At 39.1% G+C, this 25,928-nt stretch overlaps 2 protein-coding genes across 4 annotated transcripts in view; one reads left to right on the top strand and one right to left on the bottom strand.

The window, feature by feature from the left end:
• LOC117477667 (relaxin-3 receptor 1-like) overlaps nucleotides 1-25,928 on the bottom strand; it is a 44,982-nt gene that overhangs the window by 14,567 nt on the left and 4,487 nt on the right. Inside the window, exon 2 of one of the 3 annotated variants that reach the window (XM_034124396.1) lies at nucleotides 6,250-6,369. The gene's annotated coding sequence lies outside the window, so the exon portion shown is untranslated. Of the gene's footprint in view, nucleotides 1-6,249; nucleotides 6,418-25,928 lie in introns of all 3 variants that reach the window. The other 2 variants (XM_034124393.1, XM_034124395.1) reach the window with 2 other exon arrangements.
• Nucleotides 873-6,413, top strand: LOC117477756 (zinc finger protein 516-like). Its single transcript, XM_034124499.1, has 4 exons — nucleotides 873-2,229; nucleotides 3,246-4,526; nucleotides 4,666-4,730; nucleotides 6,279-6,413. Exons 1-4 carry the CDS (start codon nucleotides 873-875, stop codon nucleotides 6,327-6,329), a joined length of 2,754 nt encoding a protein of 917 aa, XP_033980390.1. The 3' UTR covers nucleotides 6,330-6,413.

A 25,928-nucleotide genomic window follows, 5' to 3' on the forward strand; every position in this document is an offset into this window, starting at 1 on the left:
CCTCAGTGGCCTCGCTCTCAGTTCACACATACTGAGTGAAACTACCTTAACATATAGTGTCTTTCATTGTTAAACCAGTGTCTCTTTCCATCTCTGTGCACCTGAGCAGAGGAAAACAACAAATTATTTAGTTTGTCAGAACATTTTTACCAATCTTCCGGCAGTTATTTGATTTTAATAACTGCATTTTGTGTTTAAGGCCAAATGATTACAATCGAAAGATTTAAATATTACATTCATTTTTGACCTACAAAACTATTTCTGGAATAACTTAACATTTTAATCCATCCTTAATTCCATAAGTCTGTGTTGCATTCAGGGTTTATGGCTGAACATTTCCTTTTAATTGATTTTCTGTATTTTTCTGTATGATGTATTAAATGTAAGTGCTAAACACAACTGAACAGATTCTTTGTAATGTGGTTATACCAAGCCCAAGAAAAGTGGATACAAGTACGTCTTATCTCTTCTTATAACTTCTCATATATAAAGAGTTTTAGTAATTTCATTTTTTTGGCAAATTGTATTAATCTAAAGCAATTAGGCCTGTCCATGTAATCGTCCACTTCTCTTTAAGATAATAATAATATATAAACACATTGTATATGTTGATAACATTTGACTAACCTTTTTAATGTCATGTGTACATTTTGATCTTAAGTGCAATTGCCTAATTTAAACCTAATATAAATATGTTTTTCTTTTTCTCTTAGGTAAACTGCCATAACAGTATGCAACTTGGAAAAGAACAGCTCTTCAAAAATCAGGATGGATACTAAAGCTGGGATGCCTATTCTGAGAACTTGCTAACATTTGGAAGATACACTTTGAATAGATAGAGGATTTTATTACACAGCTGTTGTTTTTGACATATGGATACTCCAGGAAAAGTAATGGAGACAGAAGAAAGGGAGGATGTTTCACAAAAACCCACAGTGAATAAAAAGGCCAAGGCGGAGGAGGATGTGCCCTCTGGCCACACCTGTGGGGTGTGTGGACGCAGCTTTCCTCTTCTCAGCTCTCTGTCGCAGCACATGAGAAGACACACACGGGAGAAGCCGTACAAGTGTCCCTACTGTGAGCACAAGACGGCTCAGAAGGGCAGCCTGAAGGCCCACATTCGAAGCCATAAACTTGGCCTGTTCAGCCATAAACTCACTGTTGAAAAAGAGGGGGGTGGAGATCAGGAAGTGAACGCCGAGACACCTGATCCTCCTGAGATTATCAGCACATCAGACAAAGCTCACAATGTCAATGGGAAAGTAAAGAAGAAAGGAACCAAGAAAAAAGTCAAGGCTAAGACTGGCGTTGAGGTCGGTGATGGAGATGATGACGGGTCCTGTACCTGCACCATCTGTGGCCAGACCTTCCCTCAGATACTCCTCCTCAAATCCCACATGAAAAGGCACCGCAGCGCTCAGGATCACGGTTGCCGGATTTGTGGACGCCGTTTCCGCCAAGCATGGTTCCTCCAAAGTCACATGCGCATTCACCGGGTCAAAGCCCAGCTAAGTGGCGGGAAAAGTAACGAGCTGCCTGCCACCATCAATGGAGTTCCTCAGGACCTAGCATCGCTGACAAATGAAGAGTGCCTCTATGAGCTCTGTGCAGGCTGTGGTAACTTCTTCTTTGACCGCAAGACATTAAGAATACATGAAAAGCTACATAAGCCGAACCACATCCGCTCCCTGACACAAAATCCTCCACAGGAAGAAGTTGAAACCTCTGAGCCGGACACTGCTAAGAGGCATTTTATGGAAAGCCTGAACCTCACATGTGCAGGACCAAAGGAAACGTCTGAGGAAAAGAGCCTGGGCAGTCGACTTCCTGAGCTGGATCCAGTTTGTAGTTACCAAGCGTGGCAGTTGGCCACAAGGGGACGACTAGTGGAGTCCACGGATAAATCTCTGGGATGGCAGGAGAGGCTTGCAGATGCTGAGGTGGCGTATGACACAGAAAAAGGAGAGTATGTACCACGGAAACAAGAGAAGAAGAGGAAGCAAATCGACAACTCCAGCACCAACACGAAGAAGATAAAGGGTGAGACAGGCCTTGATCACACATCAAACAGCTTGGCTCACACTAAAGGTGGTGACAAGAGGATTTTGCAGAAAGACCGTATTCTGTTGAACGGACTGGGTCACGCGTTTTACGAGGCGCTGCAGACTAAGAAAGTAAAAGATGTTCACCTCACACATAAACAGACCAACAGGAGCCAAGACCATGAGGGTAAGCCATGTACACAACACTGCAATGTGCAACAAGACAGAAGGTCAATATCCTTGAAAATGGTAATCAATCACAAGGCCCAGTTAGTGCTGAGGGCAGTTGCTTTGTATTGAAGGTTGCTCCCTCTTTGTTTAAATTAAGGTATCAAGGGTTATGTTTGTGGACATGCAAATAAAGCTAACACTAGGGGTGTAAGTAACCTACCATGTGGAATCCATGTTGTTGTGCTGTGGCAAAGGGGGACACCTAGTGAATTTATTATTGAATTACAGCAACACTAATTGCATTTTTTGTACAAAAGGTTTTTGCAAATCCACACCCATTATGTTTCCTCACCTAAACGTGTGAGGGTTATTTAAGAGAAGTAATATGTTTCATTCAAAAGTGTCTTAATGCAAAAGGGAACATTATGTTGGCTATAATTCATGAAAACACAACAATATGATATAACACTCAAAACAGCTGTTCTGAGAGAGCAGGGGCCTTTTTCACAAGAGAAACCCTTTAAACTTGGAGACTAAAAATCTGTCTCTTTAAAACTGATGAAGAAAACGTTGTTGTGGTTGAAGTAACATCTGCTTTTTAAAAATTATATTTAAAACTGCTACTTAGACGGAAGAGTCCCTTAGCTGTTGCCCAACGTGTAGCACAAGATAATATAATATATTTAGCTAACAATCGCCCAGAGTGTTAGTGAAATTAACTTGATAATCTTTAAAGAATGTAACATATTCATTCCTTCATAAGACAACCCAGACGTCTACATATTTGTCAAAGATGTATTAAAATGTGTCCAAAAGTGCCACCACAATGTAGAGCTAACATCAGTGTCAGCATTGAAACAAAGATTTATACTTACAGAGGTTTATACTATCATGTAACTTAGTATGGTTTCTACTTTTGACAGTGCTTTTCTTGCTAATTAAATAGCTGCTAGACTCCATGTTGTATAAATACTTAACACACTTCATTTCTACTTATGTCCTTTACATTGTTTCCTCTGCTCTCTCCTACAGATAAGAAGACATACTTCTGCGAGCACTGTGATTTCCACACTGCCGACACCTCACTACTCAGGTCTCACGTGCACATGCAGCACCAGGACTTCCCGGGTCCCTACAGCAAACACAGCACCATTTTGGACAACGTTACCCAGAGTGGTTCCAAAGCCTCAAGATACATGGACTACCTCAGAAACAGGAGTGTGCTGCTCAGTCAGCCATACTGGAATCCTTATACATGTCCGCCCACCCCGTTGTCAGCAGAGTCCAATATTAAAACAGAAAAGTCAAACAGTACTATAGTCAAAGGAAAGGGACATGCCTCTAATGATGCTGGAAGTCTCCTTAATCTGTCTTCATTACCCATAAGTGAAGGGGGTGGCATCGTAGATTATCCGATAAAAACGGAGGGCCTGGTGAGACATCAGTGCCCGTACTGCTCCCACACCACCAATTACCCAGAAGTCCTGTGGATCCACCAGCGAGTCGCACACAGGGTGGATAACAGCAGCTCCATGGCACCCAAGTGGGCTCCCTGCAGTAACATCCCCAAGAGTTTGAAGGCAGGCACTTCCCAGTGGAGACGCACAGGGGCTCCACCGTTCCTCGAAGGCAAGGACTGTCCTGCTTTACCTGCTCCAAGAACTCAGCGCACACAAGCTCCAGGTTTGACAGCCAATAGCAGCAGCAGCAGTAGCAGCAGCAGCAGCAGCAAGCACTCAGCACCCAAAACCCAATCAGGCGTCCCAAAGTCCAAGCATCAGTCTAAGGACTCTGCAAATGGGACACAGCCTAGTGGGAGGGCAGGACTCTTACCTCAAAAGAAGTCAGGTGAACATAAGCGGGCAGAGAAGGGGGGAAGTAAGAGCTCCAGCAGCCAAGCTACTTCATCTAGCAGTACTGTAAAGAGCGCCACAAGTGTCCATCCGACCAGCAGCCCCAAACACGGAAGCCACAGAGAGGCAGTGGAAGGAAACTTCCCACAGGAGGGTCTGGGTTTCATGTTGGCCAGAAATCATGGCGGGAATTCATCCACTGCAGAAAGACCCCTTCCTCGCAGGCAGTCATGTGACTCGTCTTCAGGTCCAAAGGGTCCTGATCTGTGGGCTGCCATGAACATGTGGGGTAACAAAGCTTATTTAGAACCTCTCCGTTATGCTCAGGTAAAGAATGAATCAACAGGGGAAAGGCCAATGGACATTGATATTTTGAGTCTCCTGAAAAACTACAGTCCCCACGACCTGGCTGCTCTCTACCAGCACTGGGGGTTTGTTGACCCCAGGATTGATCCACAAGGTAAGAGAAGCCATGTTTTGTTTTGAATTTACTGTAAATGGGCAAATGAATACCTGAATATATATATTTATCAAGCTGTAAAGAGACATTACCGGGCTTTTTATGTTTACATACTCTTCTATACTTCTATTTTTTAAAGCAATGTTGCAGTTAAATGGGAATTATGGAAAAGAAGTCCACTCCGCATCTGAAGCTCCCAAACAAGTAAGTTGTCTTTGCAGCGGCCACTGATAATGGAGTTTTGAAAGAAATTGTTTCCTAATCTTTTAGACTATAAATAAGCAGATAAACTGTCTTTATTGTTCCGATATCTTCTTAAAAGTCTAACCTGCCAATTGTTCTAACTGATTGGCAGCATACACCACATTTTATTTTTACATTTAACCCAAACGTTTTTTTTATTCTTCATGGAATTTTATTTTGAGTGTTCATAATAAAGCATTGACTTAAAAAAAGAAAACACACACTTAGATTTTTTAAAGTCATTAGTCCTTCTCTCTCTAACAAGTATGTACAGTAAAGCCTCACCCAGTGTGTGTGCCAGTTGTCGGCCCCTCGTCTGAGTCTGAATACACTCCGTCACTTCCAGGCACACGTGTGTCTCCGTGTATTTAATATTTGTTTCGCTTGCGTGGTTGTCAACTTCCCCAACCTGGCTGTCTCTTCTTGTTCGTTTCCATAAGAGAGGCTGACAGGGATGAGGCAACAAATAAAGAATAAAAAATGTTGTCCCCCTCAGGATGAAACTCACCCAGCATCTCCATATGTTGTGTCATCAGCCTGTCACTCAGGCCCACCCTGATGCTACCTACAACCATTCTTACTCTCCTCTTCTCCCTAGAGTACAATGTGGGCAACTTATAAACATCAGAGACGGGCGGTAGCTCACTCTTCAGGGTTGAGGAATTACAAATCAGATTATTTAATATGGATAACACTATGAGGGCAGTATTATAACTAAAAGTTATGAGATACTGTTTTATTTATTTAGTTTCTTTAAGAAATTGTGCATATTCCACAACATACAGCTGAAATAACTAAAAGTCACGAGAGACTGTTTTATTTATTTCGTTTTTTTATATTTCTTTGCGAAGACTTCACCTTGTTCATTATTGTGCATATTCCACAACATGCAGCTTCACATCACTGACACCTTGTAGGTCAACCAATACAGGAGCTACTGCATGAGATATCATAGCATGGTGTGACATGGCCTGCATTCAACAACACCATATCAGACATTTTATTATCAAGTGTAGAGTTGTACCAAACTGGTTATTTATGCGGTATTTTGTAAAGGATATTTAGACTAAATGGACAACAAATCCAATGGAACTCACCATATATTATGATTAGTTGTTTAATTGAGTGGGTGTCATCATTCTTTTTACACTGAATAAAACAGTTAGCCAGTGTTGCAGATCTTAAAAGACCGCTATTGATTGTGATTTTGTCATCATAAATGGCATTTTTTAAGCATGTATTGAACATTACTTTGAATATGGTGTGAAAATAGAAATTAATTGTGTAATCCTAAACCTGATGGATATACATTTTTAAGAAATAAAAATCCTTATAACTACTTGCAATATATGGAATTGATCTAAACTGATAGCTCCTCTTGAAAATACATGCAGTTGCTTTTGGTTATGTACTGCTAGTTCATTATACATATACATTATTTACACACACAGCCTCTCAGTGTTGTTAGATACAATCTTACCGGTGTGTCTCCCATTTGTCTCCCTGCAGGTGAACAGCCGCTCCACTTCCTCCTCAGGGTCTCTCCATAAAGGAACGTGAGGATCCATCGTGTTCCCGTCGGCTCCCAGCCCGCACGATGCTGCTGAACAAAGAGGCCTGCTGTCTTTAGAGGAACCAGCCATAACTCCTAAAAGGACAGAGGCACTGGATAATGCACAATATATGCAAAACATTGAAGTGGACTATCATTTTGTAATACGGTTCTTTCAATTTGAAGTGTTACGCATGTTTCTTTTCTTTCTTAAGAGTGTATATATGTTAGTTACCAAAACAAACATGAAGATATGTTCGATGAAAATGAGGTAAAACTGTTAGAGCTTTTTGTAAAATAAGCACTTCCTAAAAAAGGTAAAGAGGACATTCTATTGGCTAAAGAACCACAGATATCGGCTGGGTTTGAGTAAAAACAATGAAAACACCAAATGTTAAATACCAGGGTTACACTATAACATTCAAAAGTACTTTAAAACATGTGAGCTGTGACCTGGACACTTGACTGCACATCACTTTTACCTCTCTTTATATGTTTCAGTTGTTTTTTTAAAAAGGAGTCTGTAAAATGTCCGTTTTTGGTTTAGAGTTAGAACTGTCTCAACATTCAGGATATAGAGCGGGGCACGTACATATAATTAGCAATTTATGTAATTTCTTCAATCCCTTATTCACTTCCTGATCTGAGAGTAGACAGTTGCCAAGCATCAATATGCTATGACAGGTATATTGCTGGTAAAGTCATTATCCCACTGTAAGGCACTATTTGGTGCTTTTATTAGAGCTAAATCAAGCTTCAGCATCATTAGCTCAACACCCCACACACAATGAGTGACCAAGGTAACCAGTCAACAGAGGCAGATTATAACGCTTAACAAAACATCAAGAACTAGGTTAGTGTTGACTCCTTCCAGACATCACGGCTGATATCAACCAACATATATCAAATTCATAGCAAACCCATAGCTAATATCAAGCCTCAGATGCAGAACGATCAATTTCAATGAATGTGAAAAAAACAGAGTAATACAACACAATTGAAACCATCGTCGTAACATTTCTGTCAAACTTTAAATGACAATAGTGCAGATGAACAATGACATGTGGTGTCCTGCTTTCTGATTCTTAGTTTGACATTTTTACAGGCTTTAAATTTGTCCTTTTTGTTCCTCCTATCGGGAAGATAGTGTTAACATCTGCACTTGTTTCACATTGTGCTCGTGATGTAGCAATTTAATGCTGTGATTTTTAGAAGTAGGAACTGGCAGAGTTACATCTGCCAGTCGAACTACTGAAGAGACTGAAACACATTTTGAACTTCACCTCATTCTCAAAATAGTTTTCTTGTGTTTTGTTTGCAGATATGTTTAGTATGTTCATATTTTAGTTTGAGTCAGTGTATTCATCTCACATGGAGAAATAGTCTATGCATTTGAAACAAAAAGCCATTAATTTATGGATTCTTGGGAGATCTTGAGAATACATAATTTATTATTGACTTTGATCTGTGTGGAAAACTGTTTTTTGATGGATGTTGTAAATTATCGTTTTATTTAATGGTGTTTTTGTTGGCTAAGAGTGGACTTTTATCACTCCGAAGTACTTCATATTTGTAGTAACAAGAGAAAATGAAAAAAGAAAAAGTTTGAATAATTCCTTGACGCACTTGAGGTGAGTGAGGAGTGACGCTCCAACAGGAGGCGTTGTTGAGCGATGTTCAGTGAGCGTTTTTTTATGCAAGCCTGAACTTTGATGCAAACCTACAGCCTACATTTGAGCTAGTTAATTTGTGACTACAGTATGTAAACATGTTTCATAGTTAATTATGTTGGTATCAGAATCTCTATTTTCACCAGTTCCACATTTTGTCTGACTGTTCGAATATACAAATAAAGTTGGTCAATGTAGATTTATATTATAATAGTGCTGTTGTTATTATGATTATTATTATGCTAATCTTTTACCATGTGCCCTCTTTTTTATCACTTTGTACTACTGACCATCACAACACAATGTGCTTATAAATGCTGCATCAGTATATCTTATATCCTCTCACAAACTTCATCAGAGTTTAACTTAGAAGTGACTAAATTAAATACTAATCTTTAAAGACTACCTTCCAGTGAATTGCAGCATATCAATTGAAATAATTACACTGACTGGAAAGTCTCATTACATTTTAGGAATTAAAATGTCTGAATTTGGACATTTAAGTGATCAGTTTTATTGTTTTGGTTATTCTTCTGCTATGATTGGGTCATCTGCAATCATTAAAAAATATGCCTTTGCTGCAGTAAACAGCTTCTACCAGTAGATGGTAGGCAATGTCAACAAATAGAGGAGCGGCTTTGTTGAAAATCTGACCCTTCTTGATTTCTTTTACTGGCTTTAGGACTTCTTCACGGGACATTATACTGTAATTATTCTAATCTTTTTAAACACCAAACCTCTAACATGTTGCACTGAGATTCCCTCAAAAGGTGCCCCCGTGTACAGATTGGCACAAAAACACAAAGCGGCAAATTATGGATGAGGCCTTTTTTTCTCCATCATTAGACAGTAAATTGTCTAATGATGCGGACTGAAACATTATCACACACATTGCATGTAAATCTTACATTTTGTGAAACTGAATACGAAGTCCACTTTTAGCAGAAAGGCATTTGAGTTTATGTGTGTCTGTCAACATGTGTAGCTGACCATAACTGGTTTTAAAACCCAGAGGAAAACATTTCTTCTGTGAAAAAGGTTGTACTTGCAGCAACTGTTGTCTGGCACATCGACGAGGCATGAGTTTCTGTGTGGCTGAGCGCATGTGTGTCTGTATGTCCTTGTCACAATGTGTTTGTCAGAGGGTCGTGTTATATCTCGGTGCAGTGACAGCATCAGTTAGCTGCCTGAGAGACATCAGAGATCATGTTCTCAGCGCCACAAGCAGGAGGGCTCAGAGTCGGTGCCGGCCACAGGCTCTGAGAGTGGATCCTGTCAGGAGGCTGGGAGCAGGACGAGAGCAGCGGCATATGTTCTCTGACAGAAAAACGCCTGACTGTTTCTTCAGCAGAGAGCAGAGACGGACTGGTGGCCAATTGGAGTGACAGCTGTCAGGACAGACTGTGTGTGTGTGTGTGTGTGTGTGTGTGTGTGTGTGTGTGTGTGTGTGTGTGTGTGTGTGTGTGGCTGCTGTGTATTACTGTACTACTATGAGAGTCAGTCTGAGCTTTAGACATTGCAAATGAAGACATCATGTAAAGTGACTTTATTTTGGGACATGGTCTTTACTTTTTTAACAGGGTGGTTTAAAGTTAGAAGAAAGGTTCAGAACATAAATCACAAATATAGGTCTGACTTCGTAAGACTGAATCCCATCAATTTGACAAACATTTAAAATAAAACAAATTGAAAGAAATGTAGCATTCTCCAAAAGACTTACACATTCAATTAAGATGTAAACATGGGGTTTAAAAAATGCAGTTTTAATTAATATAAATTGTAATGTCCTTGGATGTTGAATAGTTTGATTAAATTGAGTTTGGCATGTGGCTTTTAAAAGTTGCATTTTTATAATATGATGAACAGGTAGGACAAATCAATGCAGCATCCTATCATAACACTTGAAAAGTAGAATAGACCTCTGTTTTTTGGACTTGAGTGATTTTCATAATTTGATATGATTATTTTATTAATCATTTGGCTTTTTGCCATTTCTTTTCAAAAGCTTCAATGTCATGTGCATAAGTGACTCCAAATCAATGCGACATTGTAATAATACACTGGACAAGTATGACACATACTACATGTGTATTTTTACATTATTTTTTATAATAAATCTGTTTATTTATTCAGTTTATGTTTGAGTCTTGATGTTGCCTTACTCATAAAAGAATGAACCCAGTCTTTAGCAGTGCATGTTGTTGATTCTCCATGTTTAAGTATATTTTGCAGTCTCAGTTTTCGATGCCGATGTCCCACTGCGACAGTAATGACTAGACAGCAGGCTGAAATACTGAGAGCCGCCTCTGACAGGTGGACTCTGTGATAAGGAGATTTCCCAGCAGTCACAGTAGGTGACAGGAAATGTTGTTTGTCGATTGTTAGAGCATGCCATAGAAATTGCCACGGTCAAAGATGTGATTCCTAACTAAACCAGTGTATTGTATAACATTCTACAGGATCCTTTTAATACAATCAACAACTCAATATGAAATCATTCACTTTTTTGAAGACATATTTGGAAAATGTCATGTCAGGAACTATAAGATGAATAAGAGATGTTTATTTTCACATTACGTTTCGTATTAAAAATGCTTTTAAAGTTTCCATCGTCATCAAGGAGTGTATCCTCAATTCAAGACATTAAAGATGGTAGAAAAAGAAGTTTGAGGAGCATGGTTATGAAGCTGCTTTAAGAGCTGTAAAGATGAAGTGTGACAGTCCAGGTGGAGAAGGACACGCAGGAAGAAGAAGGCATATCCATCAGATTAACACACAGTAATGTCTTCCTGGTCTGGCTTCCAGCATCAGTGATTTATCAATGCAAAGCTAATAGCATCAATATGAATCTAACTAAAAATCAATATTTCATTACCTAATTGTTAGTGGGAATGAAGAAGGATGATTGTACGAGACAGCGTTTCAGAGCATCTGGAGTTCACAGAGACATCTGGAGGACAAACTCCAGCAGTAACCGCACTCTCAGTTGCAACACACTTTTAAAGAAGACGGGAAAAATCAATGGACACAGCTTTAAGATGTTAACACACTCACAACAAACAGACAAAATCCAATGATTTGTTGCATAATGCTACTGCAAGGTTAAAACCATGCTACAACCTTACATTTCATCAAATAGATCTCTCTCTCACACACACACACACACGATCCATTACAAATACTGATTGTTCAAATAGGGCTCATCAAGGTAGACAGTCATCCCAGACATCCATTACTTACATATTGTGAAATAGAGTCTGTTGGCAAAAGTCAATATCATGTAATCTGGAGACAAAGATGCATCAAATAAATTAAAGTTTCCTCCTCTGAGCCTCTTTGAAAGTTAAATTGATTTAATTCCCTAAAACGAAAAAGAAAGTGTTGTTTTGTCTCGTAAAAGTTAACATCTGACCTAATGACACACTGTACTTATTTCATAGATTATTACATTTTGCAATTATTTTGTCATGCATCATTTGCATAAAATGCATTTTTTTGCTTTTTTTCCCCTGTTTTAAAATCATATTAAACTGGAAAAAAATTGTTTTGGACAGACAAAACAGAACATTTAAACACATCAACTTCAAGAAACTAAGAGGGAAACTATTTGAAAAAGATGTATAGACTAAACAATACATTGGTTAATTGAGACAATAATCGGCAGGTTAATCAATGATGGAAAGAAATAGTCAATTCTAGCGCTACTCGGGATACAAGGTGAACTCAATTCAGTGAAATACAAAAAAAGTTTGATCGAGAACCAGCAGCATTGTGGCTCTCTAATGGCACTTTTCCACTGCAGCACGTAGCACGGTTTTTTGCTTTCCCACTTGGGGTAGTTCCGGCTCAGGGATACTTTTTCACCTTTTTTCTGGCCCTCCAAAATCGAGGTTCTTACCGGGCCAACAACCGGGCTGAATATGCTAAACTAGTGACGTAAACATTCTCGACTGCTGAATGGTCAGAGAGAATCGCTGGCAAGGGGGCTACAACTACAACAAAATGAACATATTTCACCGTGATTTAATTGAAATACACGTTTCAAAATGATGCCGAAGTAACAACATACTGGTACCGGTCTGCAGGCGAAAAACCTTTTAAAATGCGTGTTTTCTGAATGGAGATCGGATCGATCAGGCTAAGCTAACTTTATATATGCTCCGTCCACACTCACAACAACGGCCTACAGACATAAATAAACCAGCGACTGTATTCGCCATGACACAGACAGTCTGTGGTTTGTACTTGTTTAACTTTTGTCTAGTTTCTGAACAGATATGAGGAGCTGTGAGCTCTGAGTGCTAACAGCTAACGGCTGATGTTTTGGTTTTGTGGTTCGCATTGAAGATGACGTCACAGCAGTTTTACGCAGCGTCGCTCCGCCCGCCGAACAGCCGATCGCCTCGCCTACACTGCGTTACTATAGTTACTACCCCTGTTACTAAACTGTAGGAAACGCAGCATAAAGTGAGCCTGGCCTACCAAGGTCTAACCATACCGTACTAAGCCGTGCTAGGTCCTGCACCATAAATGGCAACTCTATAAAATGGGTTAAATATTAAAAGCGGGACCTACAATAACATGGAGTGCCATCATGAGAATAGAAATAGAGTAGAATGGATTAAAGCACCATGTTTAAATGTACCTTTTTAATATGCATACAAAGCTTTTACAATAATAATGTGTAGCCGTAGCTAACCTTTTTACTTACGCAGAGTGATAAGCTGTGTCATGAGATTTCATGAGGATTCATGACAACAGTAAGACTGTCATCAAGGTTGTGTCAATAAAGGTTTTGCCCATTTCTTGTAGGTGGATTCATATTTTCGTATAATGATACATTTGATTCATGTTACTGTAATGTGTATTTTCAGACATTTTGGAAGAATAAACCTTCAAAATATTATCAGACCAGCTTCTGGCAGCCCCCCTGCAGTAACCCTGAGGATCCCCCAGGGGTCACGGACCCCCTGTCACAGACCCACCTCTATACTTGTATATCAGAGCAGAGGAATTTACTCAAATGAACCTACAGTGGCTGTGTTGGCAGTTCAAGAACATGTCAGCTTGGCAAAATGTAGATGATGTTAGTGATTTTAGAAGAAAAGTAAAGACCGGCAGATATATTCTTGAATGAAAGAAAGATTGTATTGTATCTCTTGTAACACGGGGCAGTATGAGAACATCTTTTATTAGCAGATGAGATAGTGGCACAAAAGCACAAAGACCTCTTCCTATTTGGCTCTGAATTGGCCATTGTATTATCTTTTAACAACATTATCTAAGTATTTTGCCTTTATCTTAAAGATACTGTCATGTGGAAGTGAGATGACAGTGAAACACAGAACAGGGAATGTTTTCGATCTTATTTACAAGCAGAGGCCCTGCGGCAGCACACCAGATAATTCAGTTTATCCATTATGTACATAATGTGTTGTATTGTACATCTTCGGGTGATTTCCTTGCAGAGTTTATTGTGTCTGCCCTCAAGCTTTTCTGCATTATTTCTCAACATGTCAACATTACATGAAATATATGTTTTAACCTGAGGTAATACTTTAATTATATCCCCTTTTATTGTTATGTTGTAAAACACACTGATCATATTTGGTCATAAGACTTATAAAACATGATGAATTTCCTTTTGATGGCTGTAGTTAAACCAAGCACCGACATATATGTACTTACCATATCTAAAGATCCACATCTATCTTTTTCTTAAAGATCATTATGTGGCTTTTGTGAGTGGTAAGACAATACAAACAAAGTGAAATTAGAGAGTAACACTCAGGATGTAACCCGCAGTCTCAGAGACCTGCAGTGAGCATAAACTGGTTTGGAAATTAATTTCATTTTGCTCTTGAACTGTGATGCTGTGTAATTCACCATCTTCCTACACATTACTTATTGTGCTGCCTTCAGCAGTTCCTGCAAAGGTAAGAAAATAGACCGGTTGCAATGAGTTCTTAAAGTCAGGGACAATAGAAAATTGAACAAGCGTGACATTGAGGAAAGCAGAATATAACTTTTGCGGCGAAGTCTCAAAACACATATGCCAGAGAGTGAGAGAAAAGTTATCTGCATACAAATGTTGCATAACAGGTTGATGGGCCTGTAATTAAACATAATGGAGCTCACTTCTACTCACGCTTGGTGATTCTACTTTGCTGCTATATATATATATGCAAGTTTTTATGCTGCGACTATTTTGCCATGTTGGAAGCTACATTCTTAAAAATGACGGGGTCGTGCTGACATTCATTCTCCTGGCCTTGTACCCTGCCAGAAGCCCGGGAAATTAAACAGCTGGTCATTGCAATTTGGAGCACTCGCATAAAGCAAAGAAAATACATCCAGTGATTTGCATTTTTTTAAGTTTAATTAACAAGTCGATCAAAAAGCGCAAGAGTTAGTTTGCATCTTTCACTGCCGAAAAAACAAGGTTTCTATTGAAACAAGTGGGGATCTGCAGATAAACCTCCTAAAGCACTTCACACGTGTGGTTATAAATCATTTGGCCAATAAAGGAACATAATACGTTTGAGAAATAGCATCCGTTACAAAATAAACAGTACCCTTACTGTGGGTATGAATATGAGAGTCTGTCTGCATTACCTAAGACCTTGAAGGTATCACAGACACACTGCTGTTGTTAAAGAGACAGAGAGGATATTACCTCGATGGTGCCAAAATAAATCTCTCAGCTAAAGGGATTCTTTGTTATGTCAAAGATCTCATTGCACACAGACACTTGTTAATGCTTTTGTAATTTATGAAATGGTTATTTACAGGCTCTGAATCAGTAGCACAGAGTGGAAAGGAGGGGTTTTGGTTTAATTGCTATAGAGCAAAGTACACGACAAGGCCCAGGGCCTGGAAAGGAGCCAGATCCCTCCACTGTCGGGCACTAATAACACATCACAGTGACAGAGATGCGCCTCCTCTCTACCTCGCTGTATCGATCTCCCATCTCGCCGTTAATAGTGCTGTTAAACACCAGCTCTTGGCTCTTTACCGTGTCCAAGCCCACTTAACAATAAAACTCCCCCTCTGCTCACCTTTTAAAATGCCTGAGAGGTAGCGAGACAGCCATGGGCAAAACTGTTGGCGGTGGTGTTACGGATTCACACGCCTGCAGGATATTACATTTACATTTGTAGTCCCTTAAATATGTCTTAATTAGTGTAACGTAAAAATGTGTTGCATGTATTAACTTACTTACAGAAGTACCTGTCCTGTTTAATTTATCTGCAGGAGATGTTGTGTTTTAGAGTATTGCAAATAATCTGTGAATTGTAGCCTACATCATGAAAGAAAATAATATATGGTTGGGGAATTTAAGAAGCGACCTGTAAGTGTATCTGGATGGATAGTCGGTGCATCTTAGCGCAGAGAACCGTTGTAATGCAAGCAAATTATCTGAATAGGCAGCTTTAATTTCAGGACTTTAGACATGCTAGCAGCAAGGCTACATGCTAATGTCTGTTTGGGGGTCCAGTGTTCTGTATCTGACTGAAATAACAACTGTAGGATGAATTAAGATGACATTTATTATAAACATTCATGTTACTCTCACTTTTCCTCTAACGCCACCATGAGGTAGACCTTTGTTTCTCGCTAATACTTTGTTTTTTTTCCAAATACCTAGAACACCAATAATCATTTCAGTAGCAGATTTTCATTTTTTAAAGGCCATCATCTCTGTTTGAAATACATCGTCAGTGAATTTGTCTCCTGCATTTCCAAAGCTTCTTTTCTGAGCTCATTTTCTAGGCCTCGTCGTGTTCATGCTCTCTTTGCTTGTTTGTAAGCTAGCTAAAAAGACAGTCAGATATTGTACAAAGAAGGTCTTTAAAGAAGAAATGGCTCCAATTATCTCATTGTGAGTTTAAAATCATCGTTCACACAAATATCAAGTATTCCTAAAGAATGGCAAATCAAGATGTTCAGGCAGTAAACAGTGCATTAAGTAATTGCCGATGTGGGAAGAGATGGAGGAGTGCGTTTAAGGCAAACAATTGCTGCCGATGTAGAGCAGACGTCCAGGGGGAGTCCAAGTCTTTAGTCAAGGACTTGTGTTTTATTAGTTGAACGATATAAAACATGACAAAATGCCTACTCAAAGAGAATCAAAGATTCTCAACCCTTCCCACGGGGGACTTCTATATAGGGCATGAGCTCCTCGCTTCTCTCTCTCTCTCTCTCTCTCTCTCTCTCTCTCTCCTGGGTTGTGTCGGCATCGCCTGAAACAGCCTCTAAAAACCTCCGCTATCGACAAACAAGCACCAAGAGTATTTCAACAACATGTTCCTCCAACACTGAAAAAAACCTCCAGTGCTGTTTCTCTGTGTTGTTAAAGAACATGAATGTATTATTAATTGATTGTGTTTTTTTAAATCACATTTTTAAATGGTTTCATCAACATTTTGCAACACAGGCTGTCATAAATTATTTTTTATTTGAATCTAATTCGAGCTTTAAATTTCCTTAACTTCAGTTTAAATCCTTTCTTTCTGGTGCAACCTAACAAAGGCGAAGTCAATTCAGAGAAAAGCAATTTGTCACAATTTGCCAACCTTTCGTAACAAATCTACATATCAGGAAAGAAAACTCTGCATGGATCCGCCTTGAGCGCGCCGAGATTAGAAAGACAAAAACTGATACACTCTTACAGGGGCTGTACGTGTGTTTGTGCTTTGAAACTTATTTGATGGCGTTTGAGCACAGTTCCTTTTAAGCAGAAAAAACAACATTTGAGTAACTAACTGCCATGTTTGTTGTTTTTGATTTCACTGACGCCTCAGGAAGGAGTTTCTAGCTTTGGTGGTAAGGCTTTGAAGAGAGTTTTCTTAAAAAAGGTGAGCAATATTGAATTATCTTGTTTTGAAAAGGCATATGATTTTTTTCACGTGTCAGGCGCACAAACAAAATGCACATAAGCTTACAGACATACTAAGATCAGAGAAATGCTAAGCCAAAGTATACAGAATATACCACGTGACATATACCACACTTTAGGATAAGACATTTTTAAACTGCACATGGACCTCAGGAAGAGGTTAATGACTGCTCTTTCTGCTTTTCTAAAATACTTTGTATTAATATCTACTGTATTTCACCAACCAAGTCCATATATATATTCTAGCAGTGGTGCTCCTCACTGATGACAGAGATCAACGTCTTCAGCTCAGCCCCGCCTTTTTCCTGGTTAAAGCTCACTGAAAGTTAGCAAAAGCCACAAAATCAATCACAATATGTTAACTCAGGTGCATTTGGAACGAGAAGACAATGAGAAATAGTGATTCTTCTTCTCCACCTCTATTTTGTGATTGGAGAAAAAGAGCATGGAAACAGATGGCCTGCTACAATTCCAACAACACCAGCTAAGTTAAAGGGGAAGTCTGCAAATCTAATCCAATACAACAACAAAATCTCCTAATGGTCCACTACCTGTCCATTCTGTACGGTTAAACATATAACAATCCCTTGAAAACACACAAAATGGCACCGCCTGATCTACACAACACTATTCCAGCCAATCAGCAACAGGAGTTCATGCAGGGTGTGGGTGTTGAGTTCAAATACCAACAATCTTTTTTCAGAATCTTTTTTGAATTATCTTAAGAAAAAAAGCCTGACATGTAAGGCTGCATAATTTAAAAGTCAGAATATATTACCAAAATATTCAGTTTAATGATATATAACAGAGAAAAGCAGGACATCTCCACATTTGAGAGTCACAAAACAGATTTATTTCATGGGAAATGATTTATGATTTTTATTTTTTAAACATTCAGTCGACTAAATGTGGCTCTGGAAACGTTACACAATTATAAAATCTAGCTTATTTGTTTGAATATTAAAATGGACATAAAACTGTCTTTCCTGTACATTTCCTATTGAATCCACTATGAAATGCTAATGAACAATCCCTTTCCAGGTCGTTCACAACAAACGGACATTCTTCCCCTGATGTGTGTTATTCATCACTGCGGTGAGTTCTGGCTGTGAAGCGCAGGTGCTGCGACTGTGTTCATGTAGTGTTACCAAATGATTCATAAACTCTGCTGAGTCTGCACTTTGCCTGAATGTGGACATTTTTCTCCTGAAATGTTCACCATAATAGCTCCATTCTGAATTATAGCTTTGCTGTAGGTGGCAATCATGTTGCCAAATTAGTCACCATCATTTTACAAAGAAAGGGGGAAAGGACAGGAAATGACAACTAGAGTCCCTAACAGAAAAGAGCTTCAGCTGGGAATCCGTGCACTCCTATATGAAAAGCTGAACAGTAAAAGAAACCTTGAACAGTTCCCTCTGTATGTCCACACTCTCTCAGTGCAACGGAAGATCAATACAACCGGTTTAAACTGTGTTATATCAATCAATAGCCAAGCTGTAGCAGCTGTAGATTATCTTTGTTTCTTTATCGAGTTCTTTGAAATGACTAAACTGAGAGAGATGGACGTTAAAATGAAAGAAAGAGTCAGCTACTCTGGACTCGTCATTTCAATGTTCCCAAAGGTCAATATCTCTGAAAGGCCGGGAGGCAAAGAGGTGAAGAAATATTCACTGAAGTCAGAGTGTAAATAAAAAGAGAAAGATGGAGCAAGCAAAACCTGTGTTTCGGTTTACCCTGTAAGCTGTGAACATTTGATCAAATGAGATCAGATCACATGAAATAAATGCTGAAAGCTAGTTTCAGATGAATGACTTACTGTTAAGCATGTACAATAATAAGTTCTGCCAATGAAACCAACTTATAGTTAATACCCTCTTATATCAGATGTACAAAAACACATTTATAATCCTCATAATAAATACATTCATGTTGCTTATTCACATGGTTTTACAGCCTGTGTCTAATGTTGTACATGAAAATAACTTAATTCTGCAGGTAGTAGCTACTCTAAATAAACACATGATGAATGAAACAAATACATTTACTGTAATTTCTTGTCCTGCATATTGGATTTGTGTGAGAGAAAAACAAGTTGGAAAAAGTTAAACAAAGCAAACTTTGTTCATTTTCCACAAATACATATAGTTTGCAGTAAAGGATAAATGTAATTCATCAGTCATGCAGCTGTTACATAGAGATAGATATGTTGACAAGTCGGGGACGGATGCTGAATAGTCAAAGAGTGTTATTGTTGTGCTGAATGGCTCGTAATACAAAGCATGCTGTATCCACTCCAGCCTCAGAGTCCTCTTCCATGACCCATAATGCTTTTATTTATATACCGGCCCTTCAAGCTCAGGATAGATTGGATGTCCCGGGGTATGTTTGGTTTCGGGGTTTTCCCCTTTGCCAGCTACAAATCCTATTGCATGTCAACGTTGTTTTAATAGAAAAAAACGTAGTACCGTTTTTTGTTGAGTGCTTTGCAAACTGCCAGATTTCGGGTTTTAAATGGAGCCAGCTAAAATGTCAGCGTTACAGTAATTACAGAGAACAATAGGATGGCAAAGTTGTATATATAAATGTAGCAGCCATTTCTAAGATACGTCTTATTTGCCTCATCTTTACAGTTTTTCAGATATGATGAAATGCAAACAGGCGCAGCAAGAAAGTCCCAGTCTCCACTTCCCGCTATTTCCCACATACCAGTATATAGCATTATGATCCCTACAATAAAACAAACTTATAAATTCAAAATGCTTTTGCTCCTTTGTGGTTGCCGTGGACCTGGCAAAAATAATGGGAATAATGGCAGTTCCTCTGAGACTTTACATAAGTTCAAACCAGAATGATGTGTTATTTACTAGACTATAGATTTAGTTCATGAGTGTATAATATGTATGCAGTGTACCATCACTTTGTGTGTACTGTGAAGAAGACAGGAGTGTTAAGGCTGTTTCAAATTATATTCAATTGAGTATGTCTCAATATCAGGTTTGTGACCAAAAACTACAATCTTATGAAATCCTAAAAAGACAGTACAAGTGTTTTCTGGTCATATTTCTGGGTAAGGCCTGTGCCACACATTACAGCGTCTCTGAATGCAGTTGCAGTTCCCGTTGGTCCCCAACAGAGGATGATAACGGTCACGCATGACTTCATGTCCTGTGGAGCACATAGTGATACAGTGCTGAACATATTAAGGTAATGTGATATGTACAATCTGTTGTGTGTCCTGCACTGCTTACAATCTCTCTCCAGCTTTCCTTCAATTGTCTCCAGTTTAATTGCTTTACTGCCCCCTGAATTCCCCTTCTCTGCTTTCTGCTTCTCTCTCTCTCTTTGTCTGTTTTCCCTTTCCTCTTACACACACTCACACACACTGAAACACACTTCCTCTGGCCCGGAGTCAGGCAGGGCAGCTGCAAAAGGCCTCACCAATGCGGGCTGACGAGAAGTGACAGCTCTCTGTATCACTCCCTGGCACTGACAACTGACAGATGGATACCACTCACCCACACTGCAGGGGGAGAGGGAGAGGAAGGGAGGGAACCAGAGGTCGAGGAAAGGGGAAAGCGCCAAGGAGGATGATTCTCCGGCATTATTTTCTTTTCATGGGGCTGTTGTGTGATTGAGCGCTTGTTTGAATAACAAGCTTGTGTCAGGCCAATCTGAAGCTCTTTTCTCTCAACGATCACAACCATGTGCACACACTCTGTACTCGACACTGTACGTGAAAGCCAAACCAACACATCTATAATAGAATTACAGACATACATCTTATTTACTTTCATTTTTTCCTACCTTACTTATTAGATGAACAGAAAAACTAACTATAGCTGTATAAAAACATACACAAGACTTAAGATTTAAATAAATAAATTAACATAATAGGATATAATAAGATATATTTACTTATAACATAATAATATGGATTATGTAATAACTCTTTATTACTAACAACCTACAAATTGGAGAAGATCAACAACATTAAAGTCATATTTAATGATCTATTTGTGTTTAGATTTGTAATCGTGGATCTAGAAGAAACTCGAAGTGATGAGCTGGATTTCCTTGCTGAATACAAGTTATTCATTGTTTAAAGCAAGGTATGAAATTGAAAGTGACATTTCCATTCTTCAGGATTTATTCTTTTAGGTATGTGCGCTTATTTATATAAATGCTCTTTGTTTTCTTGATCACTTACATGCCAGATGCTTTAGCGCGCTGTCACTGACGTGTATACGTTGCTTGATTGATGCCAACACATTCAACTTGTGAATGTGGAGATGTTTACAGTTCTGACAGGATGATGATCCACCAGAGCGTAATGTCTGTTCTCTCCCAACAACAAAATCCTTTTGCATGTGAAATGGACTGAAGTATGAATATGTTATTTTTTGTGTTAATTTTCTAAGTTAATGCGGCTTACATAATCAACAAAGTGTTAAAACATCCACCTGTGTGAAAGAGTAGAATAAACACATTTACAGCTGGCTGGAGAAGATCTGTCTTCTCTGCCGTTGACAAATGCTGATGGGCTTATTGGCTTGCCCCTCTTTTTCTGACATTGCCAATAATGTGAACTCAAAATGGAGTCAGGATAATGGAAGCAAAGCCTTTCACACAAAGCGTCTGTATCACCATGCATCAACAGTTCAAGCCCAGTGGTTTCACACTTTAGCTGGTCGTTGATGGAAATAAAAAGCAGCCGTCTACACAACCGTCCAAACAACTCCATCTGAGCTGCAGAGGGCAACAACATGCTGAAAATATTAGATTACACTATTTTTCTTTGGCAGTTACTTTTGTATAGACACGCACATTCATTCACACACACTCAGGGCGATTCCAGTGTCTTTCTCAAAGGCTCTTTGGCACAAACAAAGGAGGAGATTAGGAATTGTGATGAATCACTCCCTTAGCAAACTGAGCTGCAGCCACCACAGTTTCACATTTTAGGTTTAAGGCCACATTTACACGAGAACGAAACGGCTTGTATCTGCATAGTTTCTCTTGCGTATAGCCCTATTATTTACACGAGGCCGTAACAAACGGACCCCACAAACGATAACGGGTCCCAAGGTGGATAGATTTCCAAACGAAACGCTCTGGGGGGTCAAACGGCTCGGTGTAATCGCCTCTATACGAATATTTCCTGAAAAAATAACGATAGCCCCACCTCTCCTGCTCACTGCTGTAGCATGGCCAGTAGCTACTGTCAGTAGCTACTGCTAGTGCTACTGCTACTGACCATGCTACAGATCATCTACAACATCTACAACATCTACAGCTCGACCATGCTACAGATGTTAGTGCAAAATCTACAGCTCCTCTACCACAACCATCAGCAACAAGTGGACATGGAGAATTACATGAACTACTACATGTTGCTAAATCCACCGCGGGGCATAAACAGAAGGGTAGCCATGGCAACATTGCTGTATATTTGGGGATTCAATCTTTGTGCACTTCCCTATTTTCTAATATTTTACAGATTAAACAATCAACTAAGGAATGATCAGCCAAATAGTTGGTAATCAAATCATGAGTAACTTGCAGGCCTTATGTGGTTTGCTTTTATTATTTTTTCTACGTGGTGTAGACATCAAGACGTAGGTATACTAACATTTCTCTTCTATTTATTGCAACTTAATTTAGCCCTGATGAGATGTTGGTCTGTCCTTTAAGAATAACAGAAAGGCCTCCAGTATTCTGAGGGAAAAGCAGGATACAAAAGTTTAAAATTCTATAAAAAAACACCTCACAAAATGTTGATTATCAAATGTTTTTTTAAGCAAGGTCATTAAGTGTAATTATACGTTGGCCTGGTTTATATTCCCGTTTAAAAAATGTAAAAGGACATTGATCATGTTGCAGGTATTCGGTACAAATGTAGCAAAAGATTTAACATGACATGGACATAACTGGTAAAAGGAAAATCAAGCTGTTTTTTAAGAGTTTGAGAATACATTGTGTGCCTGCAGACTGGAGCTTATTGCCTCAGCCGCAAAACAAATCTATTTTCACCTCAGTTGTTTGGCTTGGTCGTATTCACATGAGAATCAATAGCCAGGTGGTGATTGTGGTGCCGACTGACTCAACTGCGCAGAAAAGTGGAGAGTGAGAAATGGGGGAGATGAAAGGAAGTATTGTGGCAGTAAAGGAAATCCCTGGGGAATAACGCTAAGCAGACACAAATCAAAATGGACAGTGAGACTGTGCGTGACAACAGCAGACACTTGTGCCTCAGTAATATGAATATTAACTCAAAACTCCTGCTTTCTGCACTGTAAAATCTACCTCAAAATGCAACACTTTTCCCAGAACAACTGAACATTAAATAAAAAGTCTTCTCTCAAATCCGTCACTGTGACTCCCTTAAACCACCTTCTACTCTGAGAAATCAAATGTTACACTCACTGAAAGCCACACCGGGAGAAGTTGGCATTCAAGTGCAACATGCTCAGATTTGATTTTAAGTTGGCACACACTAAGCATCCGCACTGAGTCTGATTGAACTAATAAGCTCATGCCTGAAACCTTAAGTGACACTCTAAAACAGCAACAGTGTCAAGTCCCAAATGGGCGACGCCACACCAAGGCGATGATGACACAAGTATTGTATATAGGAGGTGAAGAGTATGGTAATGTTGTCAGTGCACCCCGAGGCCTCGCAGCCTTCATACAGCAAAACAAGAAGCTCTGCGGCACGCTGTCTCGTTACTGGCTGGCACATATTCTGCCAGTCTTCCTAATGCAAGTCTGCTGCTCTGATTACTTCCTCTCCACTTCCTGCATCCCTCACAGGCGGCTTGACCTTTTGTAATTAGGTAAAATGATATTTATTTTTTGCTCTTTCTGCAGGGTAATTCTCCCAAACATGAAAACTTGTGATCATGATAGCTGGAGTCTCATGTGATCATCATAACTAAGGTCTCATGAGCGTGATTGCTAGTGTGTTGATAGCTGAAGGCAGCTTGTTTTCTTAAAGTGAACAGAGTCTGATGAGTTTGATTCTCAGCCACGAGGAGTGGACTTAAAGAGCAAGAGACTCAGCTGCTGCCTGGAAACCCCAGGATATGTAACATGTACTCATATAACACCGTGTTTCTGCTCTTGTATCAATGACAGAATTGTACTCTTTGCCATCTATTTGTTTGAATGACAAAAAGAAATACATCATTTGTACAGTATGTTAACTTCAAAATGACTAATTTTTTGGATCCCATGTCGACTGGAGGACATCATTTGTCTGAGCATTTGAAAATAGTTGAACATTATTTTTTGAAAATTACATTTGTTTTATGATCATTTACAGGCAAGTTTGTATTTCTTCCTGAAAGCAGAAAACAATTAAATGTTTGCATGATTTTCTTGAAAATGTATGAAATAATCGAAAATGACTTCCAAACAAAAAGACCATAAACATATGCCTTAATCCATCAGTATGGAATGAAAACAAATCTCTGGTCATTTAAGTGTCTGAATAAAACTTTACATATTGTCAAACTAATCTAAGCTTTTTGCCTGGTGTCTGTAATTTAATTATACATTAATTATATGTTTTTACACTGTTAAACATTCAATGACTTCTACAGTTTACTCTAGAAGCCAATGATTTTTTGATTAGACAGTATCAGTTGTAACTTTACCTCTCCATTAGTTAGTTGACCGTGGTGACAGGACATATGTAACTCGTAGTGGAAACACTGAATTTTAGATTAACTTTTACAATCAAACTCCATTTAATGTGCATCAGATACATTGCCTATTCCTGACCTGTTTCATAAGGTCAGAATCTGTACGGATACTGATCCCAACCTCGTACTAATCCACCGTTTGATTAATGTACACTCAGTGGAGAAGATAATATGCAACGTACAGTAATTCAGCTACTTCATCTCCCACTACGTCTCCACCAAAACACTTCATTTACCATTTACTGTAATATAGTGAAACCTATACATTTCGAGTCTCTAAAATAATCCCTCCCATGCACACACAGGAACCCAGAAGAAATCTGCCATGAAACTTAATCACAAAAGGTCATGTTGGCGAGAGAGGAACAGATTAAATTAGCATAGTATTAGATATGGAAAATGATTTCTGTCAAATCAAACTGTAGCACAATTATAATATGTTAATTACTTATTTCATTACGGAAGTTGATTGCAGTTCACAGATGAAATCATGCGGGCAGAGACACCTGGAAAGAGGTGATGAAGCTTTAAACCCGTCCCTCGTTTCCCTCCCTGCTTCCTCGTCATCGTGTCTCATCTATTCTCGCTTGTACGTATTAATTGCCTGAACGTGCCACACAAAAATGCTTCAAAGGGCGCAGGACTTCTCATTTGTTCATCAAAGGGAAGATGATGAGTAGTGTGAGATCATATGACCTACCCACAATGCTCCTCAGGGCACAGAGGAGCAGAACCAAGTGTGTAAGTCAGCCAATGAAAATATGGAAGCATTCTTGAGCATGCTGGATAAACAAGATCATATTTGACCAATTAGCGTTATAATAACATGAAATTGATTGTAATAGCAGAAATTATGGTCCGTGTTTGTTACTTTTTAGTCTCATGCTGGGAGCGAAGATTGAAGTTTAAAGCCTGAAAAGAGGACTTTGTTTTTTTTTGTTGCATTTACAAAGTTAAAACAGTGAACAAGTATGGGATTAGTTTTGTTTCATAAAGATAAAGCAACACTTTCTCAGAATCAAGCAAAACTAAGAGTTTAAGAGAAAAAAAAACTGAGTCAAGCTAAATTAATTTAATTTAAAAAAGAAAACTATAAATTGCAAACAAATCATTTGTGTAATCATGTAAACTATAAGTATTTTTTCTTTGTTTTAACATACTTTTGCTCTCGCTGCAGCTCTTCTCGTTTGCGCTCCCTCATTTTTTGTTTTCGATTTCGACAAACGTCCCAGGTGGGCTGGACTTTCAGGGGTGCGTTCCCATTGGCTACTCAGTTGGCTACTTCCTCTGAGGGGACAGCACGGAGGGGGGGGCATGAAGAAAGACCTGCAC

Source organism: Trematomus bernacchii, unplaced genomic scaffold (assembly GCF_902827165.1).
Source record: "Trematomus bernacchii unplaced genomic scaffold, fTreBer1.1, whole genome shotgun sequence".
Classification (NCBI taxonomy): domain Eukaryota; kingdom Metazoa; phylum Chordata; class Actinopteri; order Perciformes; family Nototheniidae; genus Trematomus; species Trematomus bernacchii.

Coding starts and splice junctions, on each gene's coding strand:
- LOC117477756 (XM_034124499.1), top strand. CDS start 873: ATGGATACTCCAGGAAAAGTAATGGAGACAGAAGAAAGGGAGGATGTT. Junction 2,230..3,245: donor CAGGAGCCAAGACCATGAGG/GTAAGCCATGTA, acceptor TCTCTCCTACAG/ATAAGAAGACATACTTCTGC. Junction 4,527..4,665: donor CCCCAGGATTGATCCACAAG/GTAAGAGAAGCC, acceptor TATTTTTTAAAG/CAATGTTGCAGTTAAATGGG.